General features: G+C 37.8%; 1 protein-coding gene across 1 annotated transcript; it reads right to left on the reverse strand.

The window, feature by feature from the left end:
* Positions 1–362: 362 nt before the first annotated feature.
* Positions 363–14,165, reverse strand: LOC145986457 (uncharacterized). Its single transcript, XM_083120495.1, has 5 exons — positions 13,463–14,165; positions 11,686–11,787; positions 9,734–9,927; positions 6,433–6,579; positions 363–784 (listed from the first exon to the last, which is right to left on the reverse strand). The coding sequence occupies exons 1-5, from the start codon at positions 14,119–14,121 to the stop codon at positions 363–365; spliced, it is 1,524 nt and encodes a 507-aa protein (XP_082976621.1). The 5' UTR covers positions 14,122–14,165.
* Between the last annotated feature and the right edge of the window lie 4,598 nt (positions 14,166–18,763).

Here is an 18,763-nt window from a genome sequence, read left to right on the forward strand (position 1 = left end):
TTGCTCCCCTGCGTAATGCAGGAAATAGTATATGGGTTACTATGGATCCTTTTTTTAAAAAAATAATTTGCACAATTTTTTCAATCATCCGATTGAATAACGTTCATTTTCTTGTCTTACATATCTATAATTTTTTAAACATAATCTTCACTTTAATGTGTAAACACATGTAAATATGTATAAGGGAATTAAAAAACTGCGTTTTAGTAAAACCTCGATATGTTATTTCTGAAATGAAGTCTGAATCGAGAATTATGTTTGAGAATCTTCCAACGAAAATAACTGAACTATCAACGTATTCGAAGCTTCGAATTTGTATAAGCCTTATGACTAAAGAGTGAAACACGGTTGAATTTTATCAACTATACATTTTCGGTTATCTTCGGTCCAGTGTAATAGATACTGACTGTGATAAGTGTCAGCGTACTGTAGTAGATTTGAATAAGCAATACCCCAATGGAGTTAGACGGATCACCCCTGAGGAAGTCAGCATTGGAAAGTGCCAGTGCAAGGCCAAACAGAGTTGCGTTTCCCACGCTGTAGATTAGATAGTAAGGTAGAGTTGTTCTTGGTCCATCTCTCCTGTGGCTATTCACGAAGCAGGTGATGTTGATCATGGAAGTCGCGACTTTAGCCACTACATTATGAAGCACGTCGTCTCCAAAGTTCGCATCGGTCTTCAGAAGCATCCAGCCCAAGATGAGTAGCAAATGACCTAAGCATAATGCTCCTGCCCACCATCCATAGATACTTGCAAAAATACCCACCGTGTACATTCTGCAACCTGAAATGGAAGTGGAACAGTTGAAGATTTTCTCTTGCACTATGGACAACCTCAAGTACAGTTTCACTTCGCTTGACTAATGACTTAAGGAACCACCATTAACTATATTACTCTCCTATTTTTCAGGGCGTCTCCGATGGCACAGTGGTAACGTCGTCGCCTTGTAATCAAGGTGTCCCGGGTTAGATACGCGGTGGAGGCACAATGGTTTGGATACCATTTTAAACTGTAGGTCTAGTACCGATTAGCCTATCTGCGCATAAAGTGAACTTAAAACAAAAAAACTCAAACTCAAATTCTGCTATCTTCACATGAGTCAAGCCATCTATCCTTTCCAGAATAAAACACAAATTTAAATCACTTGATGCAAGAATTGCCTACAGGAGTTTATCCAGAATTTTTCCATCGGAGGGGGAAGAATTTTAGGCTGTGTTAAAGATAATTGGGGGTATTAAGAGGTGTTGTGAATAAATCACTGGTAGATGTTCCCTTACTGTAATGAAAACGCACATCCCTTCATCATTTGGCCAACTTGAAGTCAAAACAATTACGCTGAGTGACTCAAACATTACCGCCGAGCTCGTCCTTGTATTAAGATTCCATGTATAGCAATGTTTGGTATCAATCAAATGTATATGATATCCACCAATGTTCTCTATTGTACTCTGAGACCATGTTTCGATCTCCCTGCCTGGCATTTTGTGAATATACTGGTTGGTGAACAAGCATGTACAGGGGGTGCTCGTTGCTATGTGAAGTACGTATGCATTACGTCATCTGGGAGGATCGGGTTTGACGGTGCTCGTTGCTATGTGCAGTAAGTTTGGTGCGGGGTACATTTAGCTACTAATACGTCGCAAAAATCGGAACAAGCAGGTTATTGATTTTGTCGCATTCTATATATGTTGATTGTATTATTTCTCTTGAAATGAGATTGTTTTGTTCATTCCACCTACAATCATGCCTAATTGTGCAGTAACAAGCTGTGAGAATCATAACCAAAAAAGTAAAGGAAGTGATATAAAATATCATAGATTTCCAGCTGATAATCGTGTAAGTAAACAGTGGATTCGTGCTTGTGATCGAGAACATAATATTAATATTAAAAATGCGAGTGTGTGCAGTGCCCATTTTTGTAAAGAAGACTATGTGCGAGATCTAAGAGCAGAACTTCTGTGTTGCCAACAAAGAAAGTACTGAAGCCAACTGCAGTGCCATCACTAAAATTACACCACATTACTTCAGTGCAAAATAATAGAGAATGTGGTGTAGCAAATTCTCCTGAACCTTCCTTCTTCAAAACATGAATCATTTTTAGGATGCGCTGATAAAGACTGTGGAGATGTACGCTACGAAAGGTGTGAAATAAGGAAAAGTTCCTTAAATAAGCTAAATACTATGTCGCCGAAAAAAAGAAAAGTAGACGTAGGGACAGAAACTGCTAGCAATATTTCGTTGTTGGAAAACACTATTCATCGCTTACAGAAGAACAACACACGTTTACATAAAGAAATTAATAAGTTAAAGATTAAGAACAAGCTCTTGCAACTTGCTTTAACCAAAAAAACCAAACAAGTTCAAAATCTTCAACATACCTAACCGACAATGTAACAAGAAAACTCACGAATATCTTGGGGAAAGTGTTCAGTGACACTCAAATACAATACTTAGTACACGGTAAAACGAAATCCTTATGGACTAAAGATGATATAAGCAAAGCGTTTCAAAAGAATGTTACGTTTACTTGAGAAATACAGTTGGTACCTTTACCTGGACTTTCTACGTTAAGAAGAAAGTCATTTCGTTGCCGGCCAGGTATATTAGGTGATGTTTTGCAATTGATGAAATATGTATGAACTCTCTCTAATTGTAAATCACATTACACTAATAATTTGTTTAAAAGTTTGTTTTATTTAATTTCGTATTAATTATGTTCGGGTCTCTGAGTTCCATATTTTCGGAAATCTTACGTACAGGAGGATGAGGAAGTAGAGTGTAAGATTGGCATTTCGTGCTACAAAATTTGTGTTGTAAATAAAAACCCAAACCTTGAAAACGCAAGTCCAGTTTGTAATTTCCATAAAATGTTAATTTTCGATATCAAAGTGAGGTTGTACAAGTTACCGTGTTGATAAGTTACAGTTGTGTGAAATGGTTTTGCGTATTAAAAGCTATAATACGTGTACGTCCAAGCGAAGAGCGAAAGTGTACAAATACGAATGCAACACCCTTAACTAGCCGAACCTACTCGAAACTGGATGCTAAGAACACCAAACCTAATTCACCTAACCTAATAATTCAAGCGTACAGGAAGGGATTTACGAACACACAGAAAATTTAGCTCATTGATAATATTAAGCAAAGCCAAAGCGAGATGCAAAGGACAACACGGTAAGCTTACGTACAGTCAGGATAATGTTGCCACTATTACTGCATTTTTTTTGTTTTCAATTCCATATAATTTATATTCCTTTGCGGTGGACAAGCCAGGTAATGGTAAAAATCAAACAGTAATAATGCCTTTGAGGATAGGGCGTGAGATGTAGAAATTTCATGAAGTCCCTAACATGACAACGGCAATCTACTTCTGGCATACATACAGTCATATAGTACACATGTAACGAAATCTTGTCATGCGATTTTGTGTGTAATGAAGAGATTATCACCCTGCAATCTAAACTTGGGCCAAATTACGAATTCAAAAGACATAATTAATTCTTCAGAGAATAGTTTTTCTATTAACTCTGTCCATTTAATTTATAATCATTAATTAGATTTAACTTGATGTTCACTGACATTAGGTTAATAATGTTGATAATTATATTTCTCCCTTGTACATGTGACATTTAGAACAGGTTAAGATAATATATCTGAAGCATAAATGAAAATATAGCAAATAAGTTACAAGAAATCACAATGAAGGGCTGTACAAGGGTACGAATCGTTAAATATACTGCTGGACAAAGAAAACCGGACACTTTAATATTTGACATCTGAATTGCAATTACTTATGAATTACGCTCTCAGTTTGGTAGTTTTCTGTAACTTTCGTTTTTGTTCTAATTTTACTTATTACTGTATGTAGAACATCCTCAAAGTTTGTTTTCTGTTGAATATATTTCCAATAATTTAGTTAGCCTTCGAATCAGAATGTATGCGTTATCACAAAAAATGCAAGTGTCCGGTTTTTTTTGTCCAGCAGTATAGTAAAATTTCATTTTTGGACTTTGTCTTGGATTTTCCTATTACATTTCCAAATACATTTTAGTCGTCTATAACCAGGAAAAACTATTCTATATGCCGAGCTCGTGGCACAAGTATATAGTTCGTCAACTACACCACAAAGAGCTTACTGGTTTAAAGAAAATTTTCCACGAAAAAAGAGTATGACATACATTGTTTACACTGAATAGAAAGGTACAAAATCATCCGCATTATATTTGTGAAATATTAAATTGAACGAAGTAGTAAAACTTCATTAATGGGCATTATATTTATTTCATACAATGCTCAATATCGTGTACATAATGTTATAAAACCGGAATATACATTTTATTCAAGAAATGTAATTTCCTTTACTGTCCTTAGAAAGCAATTACGTGACATTTTACTATCTTGTCTTCGCGATTAGCCCAAAGTGGCAGAAAAGCGGAGTGAAACAAATAAATAAAATAAATCTATGAAACGATCATTTCCTTTTTAACTCTTTCATTCATGCAATTCTTCTTTAGCATGTTACAATTATAGTTTACTATGATTATAGAATGAAGACATGGTAAATGAGAACATGCGCAACTATCTTTGTAACACATCGATCAGAAAGTTTGAAAAGTATGGATTTTAACAATACGTTTGCGAGTTTTCAATTATGTTACTACTAGTGCCTCCCCGATGGCGCAATGGTAGCGTCGTGGCCTTGTAATCAAGGAATCCCTGGTTCCATACCTGGTGGAGGGACATAGTAGTTCGGATCCCACTTTAAACTGTAGATCCAGTCCCGATTAGCCTTTCTGTGCCTAAAGTGGACTTGTTGAAACACCAACTCAATCAATCAGTCATGTTACTAATCATTAAAGGAATGCCTCAATACCATCTCGAAGTTTCGATAATTAACAATTCCCCCTCCGCAAAGTAATAAAACACTTTCCCTCTCTGAACCTCGCATAGAAATTATAGCGGCCGTTTGCTTCGGCCAAGCCCCGAACGAACATAACCGAACGGGCACCGAGCATAACCGATCCTCCCATAAGACGTCACGCGCTCGTGCATGATCGGCAATTGTCGGATGGCGCTACCTTATATATTAACTTACCTTGAAGCATGTAGATTTTCCAGTTTGGTTCTAGATATCTAGATATCTCTGATATAATTGTTGTTCTGCTCCTTTGATTATGAGGTTTAACTTTTATTGTTATTTGTCTAGGCTATTTGAAACCATAGCTAAACCTACTTTCATCAAAATATATGAATGAAGATAAAGTGTTAACATCAATGATAACGGTTCTGGCCGGCACAGTTCAGTAACCTGGTGTGTTTCCGTGAGATACGTTTAAATTTTCATAAGATAAAATAATATTCTCATGGGATTAAGAAAGCTACTTGCTACAGAAAAAAAAACTATTGTCCTACAAATAATACTATAAGGTGTGTTTCAAATACGCGTATTAGGCTTACTCACAGAAAACTAGTCGCAAATACCGCAAAAAAATGTGTACTCCTAAGATACCTTAAAATTTGTACAAGGAAATCATGTATTTATTGTTTCTAACATTATAATTCGCCCACATTCTTTACTTTTTTTTTTTAAATGCATATAAGGGGGAATGTAATTGCATAAAAACCTGGGCCCTAGTAATAAATTTTTAGCCAAGAGTTGTTGTTAAGGGCATTATCCCGTATGGTTTGACCAGCATAAGTTGCCTTTGTGCTGACACACCAAAATCTTAACATCGATCGGTAAAATATAGAAGTTTCCCTCTCTCGGAAAATGTAGACACTGTCTTTCGCAGTGATTTATCTAGCTACACCCCCAAAAAATTCCCCGAAATTTATCTCAACACTTCCCTAAAGACTCTCACGAAAGTCCACATTATCGGTATTTTGGTGCTAATTTACCTCTCCCCTCCAAAACGAACCGAACCCCCAGACAGAAAATTTAAAATAAACCCTCTGCCTTCCGAAAATACATACATACTATAGAAAGAAACTCACCAAGAAATTATATATAAAAACCGTTGTATATATGCATAAAATGTTTTAACATTTATGAAGATTCCACTAAGAATAATTGCGGATCTCTGTGGCGAAGTGGTCAGGATGTCGTGCTACGAGACCAGAGATCCTATCTTCGAGTCCTGGATAAGGTATAGACATGTGTTTATCCGTCTCTTTCACCAGTTCATGTAGAAATACGACTCAAAATAACCAAAATAGAAAATAAAATAATCATAGACCTCATAATTAAGTCAAAACTGCATTTTTAATTTCCACAATCTCTTGCTTTAATTTTTTGAAGAAGAATTTTCGTCCACCAACCGTCCTGTGGGCGTTTAATAGAAAGTTCAAAATTGTCTCCACGTTGTGCTATTCTTACCTTCCAGCAAATCCTTTCTATTCTTAAACCTGCACAAAAATTAAAAACATTTTACCTATACAACATGTTCGCCACAGAAACGTCATGACGTTTGTAGTAAAGTTGACGTTCTCCTGTTTCCCATGTGGCAATGGATAACACACGGTAGCAGTCATCGCAATGCAGACGATAGATTTGAACAATGAACCTAGAAGCCATATTGCTGTAACAGAAGAATAATAAATTCTCTGAATTGTGTTAGTCAAACGGGAACGAATTTTCTACAACTTACGTCGGTAACACTAGAATGGAAACGCTCACAGCGCTCTACGACGTGAGAATTCGAATCCAGGCCTGGGTGTGTGTATAAATTTAATCATATCATCACTCGCCCTCAACTTCGCGATTAACCAAAAGTGGAAGAAAAGCGAAGTAAAATAAACAAAATCAGTTAATCAGGATTGACTCTGAAATTTCTATTTAAAAAATATACGACTTATCTACGTATAAATTATCAGTTAGATATCAGCTTGATACGTCTGAAGATGTCCTGTAGTAAAGAATATTTGATTTAGGTCTATATACATTTTTTCAATATCATAGCAAAGTCTCGAATGAGACCGAGAGCCTCGGACACCATGTCTCGGCCTCGTACAGAGGTCTGTCTCGTTCTTGGTCTCGTCAAGACAAGACTAGAAAGATCTGGTCTCGTTGTCATCTTAATTTTCACGAGGCCTCTGTTCTCTGTTGTGTATCCAAACACACGCAGATCTTAAATTAAGGTGTCGAGTATATTTCAAAAGATATGCACCGCATAATCTAACATTATTTATTCAACACCAAAATGTCACTAAACATTTTACAACTAACTCCACATATACCGTGCGTCCATTTCGATCTGCAGCCGAGAGATCGGGAGAAGCGTGGCGGGCGGCGCTGACGGAGATGCCGACATTTGCGGCCTGTAATGCCCGCTTATTTTTATAGACATATGCAGACATTTATATAAATATTGCAAAACGATCACTAACCTGTGTTATAAGACGCAAAAGTTCTTCTGTAATTCATCCAAGTTCTGCTCTTATATACACAAAAAAATACGCTTTAGAAACGATGTTAAGAGCCACAGATAATAAAACATTTTAATCATAGTTTTGACCAGTAACGGCCTGCTTAAGTTTATATCCTTGAAAGAGTTTTGTGCCGATGGGGATCGTTTGGAGGTTTTGAATGTGCAACACTGTATCAGGATTACGCTGTAGAAGAAACCGTTAAAAGTCAATGGTGTTCGTGAGCTTCCTTGCAATCCGAAATCTCCGAGCTCGAGTTTTTTGTTCCTTCGCGACTAGATGAAGACAGAGTTGTAAATATAGTAGCGAGCAATGTAAACCAAGAGCGTGTTAATTTCGTACTGTGCGCAAGAGTGTTATTCTTGGTTACTTGCAGTTACTTGTTTGTGTTATTGTAGTGTGTATGTGTGACGTGTCAGTGAGACGATTGGAATGCCAGCCGCAAGATTCACGTTAGAATAAAGATTTTTTATGTATGACACGTACCTACGTGAAAACAAACTCGTGTCGAGATGTGTGTAGGTAATTTGTACAGAAATTCCCATGCGTTTCAACTCCACACAGAGATACGGTTAGACATCTTGTCCTTAAATTACGAGAAACTGGATCGTTAAATTTTAAAACACCTAAGCAAAAACGACGGATTCTAACCGAACCAAAACTCGATGATATTGGTGCAGCGTTAGAACGTTCTCCAAACAAACCTCTACGCCGTGTTTCACAAGAGGTGGGCGTGTCAAAATCATCGGCACATACAGTCACTAAGCTACTAAAATTAAAACCATACTCTTATAACACAGGTTAGTGCTCGTTTTGCAATATTCATATAAATGTCTGCATATGTCCATAAAAATAAGCGGGCATTTCAGGCCGCAAATGTCGGTATCTCCGTCAGTGCCGCCCGCCACGCTTCTCCCGATCTCTCGGCTGCAGATCGAAATGGACGCACGGTATATCTAGGTATAAGACAAAACCCAATCTGTTAGTATCAACATATTTCCGTTCGCAAAGGTCTTATAAACTGTACGGTTCACATACACTCTTTGAACGATCGCAGCGTCACACACGACAGCCTCCTCGATCTAAATTCGAGATGATATCGAGACTTGTCTACGAACAACTTAAAACCTCCTCTGGATTTGTAAGTTTTTTGACGTCACGTTTTTACGCGAAAGTAGAAAATATATATATTTTTTTTTAACGCGTAAATATACGTAACCCTGATGAAACAAATATTTAGAAATCTGCCAGAATATTCATCTAGTAAATACGAGCATTCCCTGACATTTGCTACGAGACTCGGCGGCGAGCGGCCCGGCGTCAGCGCTTGTCTTTCCCGCTGAACGGGGTCCGCGACAGTCGCACGCTACAGTCTGTTTTTTTTTTTCCGCTCTCCCTGCCTTCGTTCTCTTTCCCCTTCTGTTGACGTTGCAGACTGACGCCAGTATAATCCTCCCTCGGAAGTTGTGTTGTGTCGTGTCCGTGTGTTGAAGATTGTGGCTTAATATGGCACCACAAAAGTTTACATTACAACAAAGGATTTATCTTGTCGAGTGTTACTTTAAAAAGAGGAATTGTGGAGAAGTGCGACGACGTTTTGCAACGAAATTTCCTGGTTTACAGTAATAGGGTCAGTTCTGAATAAAAGTGCAAAGAAAAACCCACATGTACTTATTGAGGAAAAACTCGATGAGATAGGACAAAGGTTAGAACAGTCTCCTCGGAAATCTATCCGCCGCCTCTCACAAGAAACGGGTGTTTCAAAAACCCTCTAAGTCCCCCGATTTGTCAGCCTGCGATTTTTATTTTGGGGGAAATCTAAAAAATAAAGTATACAAAGACAATCCGCACACCATCCGTGAGTTAAAAGAGAGTATTGTACAAGAAATAGGGAGAATTACAGTAGAGGAACTTGCACGTGTAAATGCAAATTTCCTTCGGAGATGCCAGGAATGTGTTGCAGCAGAGGGACATCATCTTCAACACCTTTTGAAGTTAAGGTTAGTACACAATATGAAAACTGTAATTTTAATAGCCGACTCTACCGACTGTCGCGGTCCCCGTTTGCCGCGAAAGACAAGCGCAGACGCCGGGCCGCTTGTCGCCGAGTCTCGTAGCGAATGTCAGGGAATGCTCTGTAGTATCGACCAGTGGTGACGGGCGAGGACAATTTACTGTTTCTTGGTAGACAAGGAGTGCGGGAGCAAAATGTGGAAAAAGTGGGGGGGCAACTGCCCCCATACGTCCCCCTTAATCGCCGCCACTGGTATCGACGTATCCTGTGTCACTGTATTTTCCAATACTTACTTGTGTTATTCCATCTCAGTGCTGCCCTCTTCGCTAGAATAACGGACTGAAGTACCAGTTGCGGCACACAGTATGTAGCCCCCGTTATAAGACAAGAGAACGCTATCGTTTCAAGGCGAATAACAGAGTGTTTCTTTCCTTTGACGTTCCGAGTAATGGTTTTTGCAACACAAAGCGTTATGGCAGAAACTGCTCTGGAATAAAACACACAAATATATAGCATCGAGAAAACCAATAGGTATAGCCTACTGCAATGTCATAGAGGCATTACAATGAGAATATCATCGTTTATAATATTCAGGCTCAACAGCTCTATCTTCGTTCTAAGGCCGTCGCCTTGTAACCAAAGAGCCGCCACCTCGCCATCCAAGGTTCAAGTCTTAACCTGGCCATCAATTTCATCTAATTATCATTCATCTTCACCGTCGCGATTTGCTACGATTGACGTAAAAGAAGTGCAGAATAAGAATAATAGAAAATGTACAAGAGGTGACCACTGTCAACCTCTCTTAGGCTAACGAGGCTCTGACGCCTGGATTCACTGCCATAATATTCCTCTGTCAGGTTGCTCTGTGTCTTGTCCGCATGTGCACTGTCTCTTTACAGCGTCAGTTATTATCAAGGGCGTAGTCATTTTAGCTTTTAGGAATGTTTTACGTTCTTCTTGATAATATTGTTATTGTTAGGGGACTTTCGACCTCGTATCACGTTCAGGGTTCGAATGTCCACAGTGTGTTGACAGACCCATATTCATTTCAGTAATCAAATCAAATTAAACCGGTGAGACCAAGAAGGGAAAGATTCCACTTTTTGAACAAAATGGGCTGAATACTTTGAATACATATCAGAGCTAAAATAAAGGTTTTAAAAACAAACCTCTTATGGAATATTGTTACTATGGTTATGATGAATAAGTTTGTAATTGTAAGTTTCTTCATCCGGCTTTTAGTTTTGGTTGCTATGAGTTTTTTTTTTTTTATTTCCCGAAAGTAAGGTCGAGTGGAATCTTTCCCTTCTTGGTCTCACCGATTCAATTGTAGCCAAAGGGTCTTGGGTTCGATTTCCGCTGAAGACATATTGCACAGTGGTTCGGATCCCGCTTTATACTCTAGGTCCAGTTCCGATTAGCACATCTGGACCTGGAACAAACTTTGCCCCTGTCTCTTCAATAAATGGACACATCAGATGAGAATGTGTATTTTCAGTTGTATTGTCGACGAACGAGTTCGTTCAACAACTGGAAAATTTCACTTTTTAACAACGGTCAATTTCTTCAGGCACACCAACGTAATAAACTGAGACAAAAATCAATCAATTTAATGTATTCACTATTCATGATACAAATGTGTGAGCGAACCAAAGAAATGCTCTAAAAAGTTCTCAACGTAAATTCCAGTAGGTACGTACAATAAACCCTTTTCCCCTATGTCTGCGGAAAATGTTATAGTAAATTAAGACATTTCGGATAAAGGAGGGGTCTCCAATTTTTTCTTTGACAATTGCAAATATTATGATCTAATGGAATAGAAGTTATATACATTCGAATTGTTCCATTATAATCACAAAAGCATTTTATAAAAATACTATACGTTCCATTAAAAAAGAAACATGCGATTACAATACCAGCATTGTAATGTTTTCAGAAAAAGATGTACATTGCAGTAGTACAATTATCGCTTTTATTATCCTCTTTTAAAATTTTCTAATTCTGCAATTAACAACAGTAATAATAATAATAAGTATAATGTATATTAATATATGTATATTCTCAGAGCAGGGAAAATGTTATTTTTCGGTATGGAACGATGCATGAATGTAAACGAAAGCGAACCAAGAAGGGGGATTCCATAATCCCCTCTTTTCAAATACTAGTAATTACTTAATATAGATTCAGCATTACAATTACAACGTGAGGGACAAAGTAACAAGAAAGAAAATTCATATATATTTACCTGAACGATGGATCCAATCCCAAGACACTGATCATAACATAAAACAAGACCCCATAATAAGAATGTGACCATCTGTCATTTTCACCGTTGTGCCGAATTGTGCTGTAAAAATATATACCGTATGTAAATATCAGTTTATAAATATACTCTATGCACAATACCAACAACGTAACTAAAGATAAAATTAATAAGTATACGAATAAGTTATTCATTTAGTCTACGTAAGAGTTCAGATCTGTTTGAATTATACTTTTTGTACGTTGTGTTTTGTGCATATGTAGCTAAAGGACGCCTAATTTATTACTCCACATAACTGAAATTGGATTTGAAATTTTAGGACATGTTTGAAAAGTGTAGATGCAATACTTATGCCTACCTTAGGCCTCATGGCAAATGTTTGAATTGAATAAATGTGTAGAAGGGGAGCGGTGGGGAGAGGGAGGATTTCAGAAATTTCTCGTTCCATATTAAGATACTTTTAACTGTGTTTCATAACTTACCAATGCAAGTCCATTGAAAATGTGTTATTAGAGTAGCAATAGCAAAAGGAAGATATGATTTAAGGTATGATTATTAAACCCAGTAGCCCTTCCTAAGAAGTAAAACAATTGCATACAGTTTCATTTCCATTCTTGTCACAAAGATTGAACATACTAATAAGTACGATTGTCACTCTCCCATCTTGAAATATTAAATTATAATACTGAAAATTATTGACGAATAAGGAAACACCAATTATGATAGTACATATATTCTCAGAGGGAAAGTTTCTCTCCAGATTGGAAACGGATTTGAAAGAAAATCGAGAAATGAGGGGGCTTCCTCCTCTTCAAATCGAACAATGAATATGATCCAAATACCTAGGTACTTATATTAAACGTTCTATTCTTTACTTTTCAGCTGTAATTATACATTAATATATATACACATAATACATATTAATATATCAACACGATTTAGCTAGCTTTTATTATTTATTTCTTCCCATTGCTAATTATTCAAACTAAATGTCAATTTTCTAAAGTTTTATTTCGGTATGGGGTGCCAATTAACGGGGAGTGCCGCTCTCAACACTCAAGGATCCCTGGCAAATTGTAATCTCTGCTAGGGATGATTTTACTCCTCCAACACAATATAACCAGTGGCGTGCCCAAGGGGGGGTTGGTGGGGATTATAACCCCCCCTTTTGGTGCAGTATTCCTAAAAAAAGAACATCAAAGGCAGGAAAAGATGGCAAAATGAGAGCTGACTACCAGAAAAAGTGTACGTAACCCCTCCCTTTCGAAAATCCTGGGCACGCCACTGAATATAACCCATTTGGAACAAATTGTGTTTCACAAATGTAAACTGTTTATGGAGTAATGGTAATTTTTGTGCTTTCAAACGTCGTAACCACAATTACTGGCATTACATTGAACTATTATTGTAAATAGAGCAGTACATGAGCAAGGTATTTTTTTCGGGGGGGGGGGGGCAAACGAGACACAATTTGAAGTTATCATATTCCTACAACGCCCTTATAAAATTGACATACATTACTGTGACTAAAATGAAATTATATGTGTGAAATATATACATTTAGGGACATTTAGGTTGACATTTATACTTTTAGGTAGGAGAGCATGCCCCCTCCATGGCCCCTACTTGTCCATCTCCTTGTTTAAATGTAATTTAAATTCAGACACATTGACGGTCATTATATGCAGCACAACATCCAATACCAAAATATACTTAAAAATTAAACCTTCATGTCATACAATATCCAAAGATAATTCACCTGCTTACGTTGAACAACGCTGTAGAAATCTGGGAGAGAAAGGCGAAGAGTAGAATCACCCACCAGGTGGCATCGTCGTCTGTCAAATACAACCTGACAGACAAATAAATATCGAACAGTTCGTTCATCAATAGAAGAACTGCCAGCATAGTCATGGGAGCTATTTGCTTAATATTTAGCACACACGACGATAGTTTATCACTAGGTAAGGACAAAGGCATGGCGTGTTTGTCACTTACTTTGTCCGCACAGTCGTCTGTAAGCTTGCTACACCTTTTAGTGTCTTTATTCGTTGCACTCAAGTTAGAATCCATGTTGTCCCAAGCTCTATAGTGTTTGAAATAATTATCCCCGTTTGCGTTAGAAAATGGTGTTTCAACTACACTTAAAACACAACTATGACCTGTACGAGAATAATTTTCTGTTGACAGTTCCGATTCCTCTTGTTCCGCAAGCACAAGATTATAACCAATGGACGGGCTGCACGAACCAGAATGTTCCCCAATCACATTATCTTTGAATCCTGACGACATGCTTTCTGCAGCCAGCCTGGTACAAGAATTCGCAATATTTACGAGTAACCAATGTATTCCTATGTCTTCGTACCTGAAGGCTTGTATTTTATTGCGAATTAGTATTCTGTTTCTTAAATTCCCCATACCCACTGCCAGAGATCACTGGTGCTACATTGCTATAAGCACGCCAGATGTTCACTAGGTAACTAATTTGACTAGGAATCAACAATCATTTTCAAACAATTGGACTTTGAAAGCTTGGGTATTATCTAGGTAATACAGACCGAGCAGGTAGAGTAAAATATCTATTCAGTTTGTTACAAATGATATACAATCAAAATCAGGAATGCACCAGTATGCTCAAGCGGGACCTAAACCAAATTTTCTTTGAGTATTCTAAACATAGATGAACTTTGTATACTTTATATATACACACTCGTATTTATAAATCAGATAAGTTCAATCGCCTTTAAATTTAGAGCATTTTTATTGTATGAGCCTAGTATACAAATTGGTTGATTTACTCCCGTTTTGCAGAATTCCCTTTCGCCGAATGCCCCAGAGGCAAATATCTCACCTAAGCAAAATTTTCGATAAAATGGGAATTCCCGTTTCGCTAAATCCCCTCTCGCTGAGTATTTTGAATGCATGGAATTTTATCTCCGCTGTGAAATTTCAGGGACTTGAATGAAATGTAATTTCAACTAAGTCAGAAACTGATTTTACAAATCTGTTCACATAAAGTAGCATACTCGTTTGAGGTGAAGTCCGTCGTCGGAGGAGATCGAGTGCGGCGGTACACCCGAAATAAATGTTAAAGAAAAGCACCCTGCAGTGTTTCGGTGTCGAAGTCTCGCGTTAATTTTCCTCGGTTTCTTCCCCATAACCATAGTATTTGTCTCGTTCACATTCATTTTCATCCCGAATGTCTACAGAGGGCACTTAATTTTTGACCGTCCTGTTGTTTTCTTACTAACAAATGCATGTTGTCCGCAAATCTTATACATTTCGTTCTTCTTCCTCCTATTATTCTGGAAACATTTCATTACTAATTCTTCTAAGTAGATGTTGAATAATGTATGTGGTAGGCAGCATACTCGTCGTACATCTCTCCCAATTTCACTTTCCTCTGTCATTTCTTCTCCAATACTCTCTGTTTAATTAATTGTTTCATGAAACAGATTGCTTCTTATGAGTCTCCACTCTTCCCTACATGCACCGATCCTATTCAGTATCTTTGTAAGTTTCATCCAATTCACTCATCAAATGCTTTCTATAGATACACAAATACTACAAAATAGTACTTCCTTTCTCTAGGTACTTTCGCCATATAACTTCTTAAATAAATTTGCTATTTGTTTACAAAAATGAAAGAAGTGTACGTTGGCCTCGAACACCTGAAACTTCCCAGCGGAGGGAAAATTCCCTTCCTTCATAATATTCGGCGTAACTGGAATTCCTCTTTTATCTCAGGTGGGAAATTTGATGTAATGCGCCTCTGGGCCATTCGGCGAAACGGGATTCGGCGAAACGGGACGACACAAATTGGTTACACATTTCTATCTTTCTTAAAGAAAACCGGAAAAAACTTTGTAAAGATTTTAAAATAATGTTAGGTAATATGCAGGGTGGCCCAAAAGTAGGTCTACGGTACCAGTGACTTTATTCATCAATAATTAATGAACATCAACAACGAGTTATGGTAGTACTACGACTATGTACTTTCAAATTACCAGCCATCATTCATAATGCCAAGATATCTGAAAAGGATAGTGAACTTACAAACAACAATGCCAGGCTGACAGTGGTATATACTGTATACCTACTTTTGGGTCACCCTGTATATGCAATTGGTACTGGAAATATATATTAACTAGACATTTTAACATTTCATTGGAAGTTTTGTTTAAATTCACCGTGTGACCATTACAATGAACAATGTATCCCACTCGATCGGATCTGAGTTTTGCACAGAATATTTACAATAAGTTTGTTGCATACTTTTATATTCGTTTAAAAATAGTTTTGCTTTATAATTTCTCAATGTTTCAACACTGCCGATTTCATAATTTCTGATCAGATGTTTACAAAGAACTGCTTTGTAATGGACTCGGGTGGCGTACTAATGTACTGTTGATATCTTCAATAAACGCACCTCTTGTCTCTCAACAGAAATATGTTGCCGTTTTGTTATGTTAATTCATTCTTAGCTCCCCTTCATGTCACATATTTGATCAAGCGATCGGTTAAGTCAATAGAAAAAAGGAGAGGTTAGATGTTACTAGTCTTATACGTCAAAAAGGTCCAGCCGCTGCATTGTGTGACAGTGCTCCTTTTTAGGAGCAACACCTGACTATTTGGCTCACGTGACTGTTTGTAATTACAAACATTAGCACATCGACACATGTTCGGAATTGTTGGGTGTTTACGTTGGTCATCGTCAAAATTTCTCTCACTTGCAACATTTCTCTTCCAACCGGCTTAGGCGAAATGGGATTAGGTAAAATGGGATAGTATTCCATATCGCCTAAAATGGCGGACAGCTGTCAGATGTGATTGATAGGTACTGATAAGCCATTAGGCGAAACGGGATGCGATCACCACTGTTAACAAGCCTCACAAAAGAACCATACACAAACTGGAAAATAATTTCAATGCCTCAAGGAAAAACTATGAATGAATAATAAATCACCTCAAAGTTCATTTCCTATGCGCTCTTCATTTCAAACTTCCATATTTTCTTTCATATTAATGTGTTTTCTTCGACGGTTGGTCTTGAACAACAGTGCTCTGGCACCGTCATCACCTATGTTCATGCTCAACTTTATCTCACCTTGATTTGCGTTCCGCTTTACTCAGCCACAAACCATTCATCACTGCATCTCTTCTCCCTCTATTGTTAGCAGGGTGAAGATCAGAGGGCGGAGCTAACGCCTCCTTCGGGGCATAAGAAAAGAAGAAAAAATCCCAGTATTCCGATTTGTTCACAGCTTGAATGTTATAACGAATTCAAGATGTAGAATGCAGCTCGGAAGATAAGCTTCAAAGGAATGATCAATCGTTTGAGAACGTCTACAAAGAACTTCGAAGGTTTTTACTTTATTTTCTTTTAAACCAAGCTGCTTTCTTTTTTTTTCATCTTGAAGATTATAAGACTGAGACAGGTACACGGATGTTTAAAAAAAAAGTTGAAATAACAACGTTGCTGACAACACGATGTCGATGTACTTTTACAGTTCTTAGATTGCGTGAATTCTGTTGAAACAATGAAACGTATAATATTTTGTTTGAATAGAGTTTATCTATCAGCTGTAACCAGTGGCGGCAATTAGGGGGTGCGAGAGGGGCAGTTGCTCCCCCCCACTTTTTACCACTTTTGCCCAGGGTGCGAAATCACTACAGATTGGTGGGTGGGAAGGAGCAGGCACACACAAACACATACATAGTATGTATGTATGTATGTATACAGGGTGTCATTTTAATGGCGCCCACGGACCACGGAAACGTATAGAGGACATCAAAACAAACAACTTTTTTCAGTAACATTTTTCTCGTTGGTGCGCCGTTTCGACGCTACAGTCGTTCAAAAAAGCCTGTTTTGCCGCCTGAATGCTGGCAACCACACACAACATTTGATTGCATTTGTGACGCCATATCCCGTCGTGAAGCGATGCGTTCCAGGGTTGCCAGGAACACAAATACTCTGTGAAAAATGACATAGCTACAATCAGCCACATTATGTACCGTACACAAAACGAGAAAATACGTTCTGTAACCCAACAGGAAGTAAACAAACGATACGAAAAATAGTAGAAAGAAAATAGAATTCAAGTGAAAGTGGTCATATCGAAATTTGTCTCAGCTTACACGTCAAATATTTGCAAATCTAGTTACCAAGTTGGCATCTACAATTTAGTCTATCCACTTCGTCCTTCTGATACTAGTTGTCTGTGACACACTGAACAGATGACAAAATAGAAATGAAGGAACTCAAAATTCCAAAGGTAAGCAACAGATAATATAATGTATATTCAGAGCATTATGAGGCAAGTGGTAAAAAAAGGTTGAAAATACAGAGATATAAGTAGTAGTAATACAAGCTCTAAGACGACTATGTGTTTATCTATGCACCGGATACACATGTAATAGTTTGCAAATGTGAACAGGTCAGTATATTCGCTACTGATTCATCATTAGATTATTACTGTGGTTGTACTTGTTTTAGCCGTAATGTAACAACGTGAACCTCGGATACTTCCGTTATCAGCACAAAAGTAGCATAAGGCATCTGGACACAAACCTGTAGATATCAACCTTTCAACGAGATTTGCAAATATTTGACATGTAGTTGGGCGTAAACAGCCACGTGTAAGCTGTAAGTCCAATAAAATTTATTGTTGTTGATATTTTAGATGTAGTCTGAGACAAAATCCGACATTGACATTTCATTTTGAATACGTTTTTTTACCATTTCTCTTATCGGTCGTTCACTTCCCCCTTCCCCTGAGATGACTGCTAATCTTCTGGCTGGTAGGCTATGATGTTCGGTCTGCTGGACGCGTTTCTCGCTTCGTTTTACAGCTAATAATGTGGTTTGTGGTTGGTAGTTTGTCATTTTTCACAAAATTTGTGTGTTCCTTGCAACTCTGCCGTGCGCTGTTTCGCTGCAGGATATGACGTCACAGGTACGATAAAATGTTGTGTTGGGTTGCCAGCATCCAGGCGGCAAAACGGTCTTTTTTGAACGGCTGTAGCGTCGAATCGACTCACCAACGAGGAAAATGTT

The sequence above is a fragment of the Lepisma saccharinum genome, chromosome 1, assembly GCF_977018435.1.
Source record: "Lepisma saccharinum chromosome 1, izLepSacc3.1, whole genome shotgun sequence".
Taxonomy (NCBI): Eukaryota; Metazoa; Arthropoda; class Insecta; order Zygentoma; family Lepismatidae; genus Lepisma; species Lepisma saccharinum.